The sequence below is a fragment of the Henckelia pumila genome, chromosome 3 (genome assembly GCF_033568475.1).
Source record: "Henckelia pumila isolate YLH828 chromosome 3, ASM3356847v2, whole genome shotgun sequence".
NCBI classification, from domain to species: Eukaryota; Viridiplantae; Streptophyta; class Magnoliopsida; order Lamiales; family Gesneriaceae; genus Henckelia; species Henckelia pumila.
Genome location: NC_133122.1, coordinates 32,703,484 through 32,707,693, shown reverse-complemented (window position 1 = coordinate 32,707,693; position 4,210 = coordinate 32,703,484). Strand labels below are relative to the sequence as shown.

The window sequence follows — 4,210 nt, the reverse complement described above, 5'->3', positions numbered from 1 at the left end:
TATTTTTTCAAGCATTTTCATTTCAGTAACAACATGCCCACAAAATTTCAATTGCGAGATAATTCGATACATCGCAGAATTGTAATAATTGACTTTTTTAAAGTCTTGAAATCTCAACGTATTCCATTCATCACGGGCGATCGGGAGTATATTTTCCCTTATATGCTCAAATCTTTCTTTCAGCCCTTTTCATAAAATCATTGTGTCTTTTTCTGTGAGATACTCACATTTCAATCCTTCATCAAGATGTCTACGTAAAAAAATCATAGACTTTGCTTTTTCTTGTGAGGATGATATATTATTTTCTTTGATGGTATCACTTAGACCCAATGACTCAAGATGCATTTCTACATCGAGAGTCCATGACATATAATTCTTTGCAGTGATATCGAGCGCAACGAATTCAATATTTGTCAAATTTGACATGGTGGTACTAGAAAAATAACAATGCATTTTATTAGTTAATTTCCATTAATATGACAATACAAAATAATGGATAAACGACGAGTACAAGTATGTTTAAAAATAGATAAAAAGTGTGCGGTGGATAATCGCAGGTGAGTAGAAGACTCGTGAGCATGATAATCATAATCGTTATGAAAAATAGCCTTAGAAATGTCATCTTCATCTTCGAAAAAAAATCGAGGAGAAAATATTTTGAGAGAAAGAGTGAATTTTGGTGTGATTGAAAATGAGTTTGAGTGAACATATTTATAGGCAAAAAACTAGCCGTTCTGTTACCGTTTGTGACCGTTGGGGGTAAGAAAAAAAATCGAGTATGTGTTGAATAAAAATTCGTGATAATCATGTGATGCATATAATGATAATCATAATTAAATAATTATGTATATCATATCACATTATTATAAGCTCGGTGTCATAGACATCCTTTTATATAATAATATGAGATTATATGAATATGATTAGTATATAATACACAATAATATATATCATATCACGTTATTATAAGATCAGTGTCATAGACAACCTTTTATATAATAACATAAAATTATATATTAATACAGTTAGTATATATACATAATAAATATATATCATATCACGTTATTATAAGGTCAGTGTTATAGACAGCCTTTTATATAATAACATGAAATTATATATTAATACAGTTAGTATATATACATAATAATATATATCATATCACATTATTATAAAGTCAGTGTCATAGACAGCCTTTTATATAATAACATGAAATTATATATTAATACAGTTAGTTTATATACATAATAAATATATATTATATCACGTTATTATAAGATCGGTGTCATAGACAACCTTTTATATAATAACATGAAATTATATATTAATATATATACATAAAAAATATATAAACAATAAAATAAATATACTTACTTGTTGAATATTTTTGTCTTCTCTTTGTGTTTTGGAGCGTCGAAAATTATAGAGAACCTTCGAGCGATCATGCTGATAACGTGTTATGAAAAAGTAAAAATTCTAAAACTCAAATATATCAAACCAAACACTTATAAATTTCTTCTCTTTAAACTTGTGTATATTTCAATTCAAATATTGAGGTATATTTATAGATCCTCAATTGAGAATTGTCCAAAAACAAATATGTCATCAATTACATAATCCAAAATTAAAATATCATCACATCACCAACACAAAATAATTTTCAACCTAATTTAAATATTTAATTCTCAATAAATACAATGTTGACTACTAATAACTATAAATAGTATTAGGTCTACATTAATATATGTAAAATATCTAAATTAACCTTGAGCAAATAATTAAGTTCTACACATATATATTAACAACGGTTGACATATTGTTAGTTAATCCACTAGTGACGCAACACATATGGCAATTCACGTGCATATATTTTTAACATAATTATTTACTTTTTAAAAATTTTAACAAATTAATATAATATCCTGATTCAATTAATCACACGTGTCAAATTAAGGTTCAAGTCACACTTTTATTCATTTTTCCTTTGAAAATGCTCGTAGCATTTGACACATCAATATCACACCAATGCCAAATCAACTTCATTTGAGAAAAGTATTAAAGTTTTTTGAAAAAAAAAAAAACAAAGAAAAGAGATTAAGATTGATATTTGACAAACCTAAGCACCGAAATCACAAAAGAATCGAACATGATGACCAAAAATACCATTTTAATACACGACAAATATAATTTATTAGAAAACCATCTTAAAAATGTGTCGGACGATGCTACTGGGGTAGAGCCGGTTGGGATATCAACGACCCAGATCTCTTTGCAAGTCAAAATTGATCCACGCCCTTGATATCCTGGTTTCAGGGCAGGATAGACCCAACCCTTAAAAACAACTTTAGGACTCGGTTTCAGTCCCAAACAACTGCTCCCTCAGGACTCGATGACTGTGCCCAAACAAGTCTTTCTTCACTTCCTCAAAAGCCAAACCCAATTTCTCCAACTGTTCCATTGCATTCTTGTTGTACATAAACAACCCATTGTACAAATCAAAACTATCACTCGTAGTATTTGCCACCAAATTCAACAACGATTCGTAGCCTCTGGTGTTAATCGGAGTCTCTTTCAGCCCCAACTTTTCAAGAATCCTCCCCATTGTATGAGTAATAAATTGCGATCCCGCCGCGTGCGTATCGTGCTCCGAGCAAGACATCTCCACCATTCTGCAACCTTCTTTCTTGAATATATCCAAGAAATCATCCACCCTCTTTAATCTACAATCTTCGTCCCCAATTCTCACTTTGTCGTACACGAATGGCAGATTCTGCCAGCCGTGTTTCCCACTTTCGGGGCCAAACATGGGGTGTGTGCAGAGTATATCGAAGTGGGTGGGAAGAACCTGGAGGAAAATGTTCTTGGGAAATTCTTTCACAGACAAAACATCTACGAACAGGGTGTTCCTACGAAGCCGCTGCAGGGGCAACGATTTGAGCACTTGTTCGGTCGAGAGTATGGAGGTGCACATGAGTATCACGTCAGGGTGATTCTCGCAGAGGTCGTGCACGTCGGAGAAGTAAACCGCTCCCATCGATTGGGCGATCGAGGAGTAATCGGATCGAGAAAAGGCGTAGACCGTGTTCCCTTGGCGAATGAAATTCTTCGCCAGGAATTGGCCGAAGTTTCCGAAGCCGACGATGGCGATTCTGAGCTTGGTTGATTGGGTCGAGCGGTGGTTGGGTTGGGATTCGTGATCGTATGGCTGGGTAGCATCGATCGCTCTGACTGTAAGGCAGCGGCGAGAATGGTGGCTCTGCGGAGGCGGCAAGAACAGTAGTTGTTGGCGGCGTAGGGGTTGAAGGGAGGGTAGGGCGGCGGAATTGACCGCGGCGGCGGTACGGTTGACTGAGGAAATGGAAATCATTCTTATTTTAATTTAGGTTATCAAGTGTGTGGAAATACGAAATTTGTTGTGATTTGAAATCGATAATATCGACTTTGAAGTGTTTGGAAAATTGAGTTTTCAAAAATTTGATGGAAATTTATTTATTTGACCAACAGAATCTTTATAAAATTGATTATATATATTTTCTAGTAATTTATATTACTTACTCCTAATCCTCTTTGGAAAAATCTCAATTTTTAGTTATTTATTTTTATGTGATACTTTTAGTCATTTATGTTCTTTTCAATCAATTATAATAATGTAATTATTTTCTTCTAATCAATTTAATTTAGTCATTCCTCCCCAAAAGCATGTAATGAAATGCGCAATAATATTTTTAAAATTTTGAAATCACTTGGTTGAAATTTTTTATCGAGATATGCACGTGTTTTTTACAACGTAATTATAAATTTTAACGACGATATTAGTCATTTAGTTATATGATTTTGATGAAAATGAATAAAATTGATCCAAAAAACATGGTTTCATGTTTATAATTGATTCAACAAAATATATGAGATAAATGTAGTAACTCATACTCTGTTTTAAAAGCTTTCATCGACCGTTCACATATGAAAAGTCAATAATGATCAAGAGTCACAATGAAAGACTTCCTGAACATGAATCGAAATCATTTAAGAGCCGCTGAATCATTTATGAGCAGACAACAAGTAATGTTGAAATTAAAGTTACTCGAAATGTTGCTGAGACATCCTAGCTCAGAGTTAACTGCAACCGTTACCTTTCAAATATGGAAAGAGTAATAACTCGCATTTATTAAGAGTTATTTATACCCTTGTGAAATATTGAAAATACACACTTTAT

General features: G+C 32.7%; 1 protein-coding gene across 1 annotated transcript; it reads right to left on the bottom strand.

The window, feature by feature from the left end:
* Positions 1-1,952: 1,952 nt before the first annotated feature.
* LOC140887060 (arogenate dehydrogenase 2, chloroplastic-like) lies at positions 1,953-3,425 on the bottom strand. The gene has a single exon (XM_073294079.1). It carries the CDS (start codon positions 3,362-3,364, stop codon positions 2,342-2,344), a length of 1,023 nt encoding a protein of 340 aa, XP_073150180.1. The 5' UTR covers positions 3,365-3,425; the 3' UTR covers positions 1,953-2,341.
* Between the last annotated feature and the right edge of the window lie 785 nt (positions 3,426-4,210).

Excerpts from the sequence above, each read along its gene's own strand:
- LOC140887060 (XM_073294079.1), bottom strand. The coding sequence starts at position 3,364 with ATGATTTCCATTTCCTCAGTCAACCGTACCGCCGCCGCGGTCAATTCC.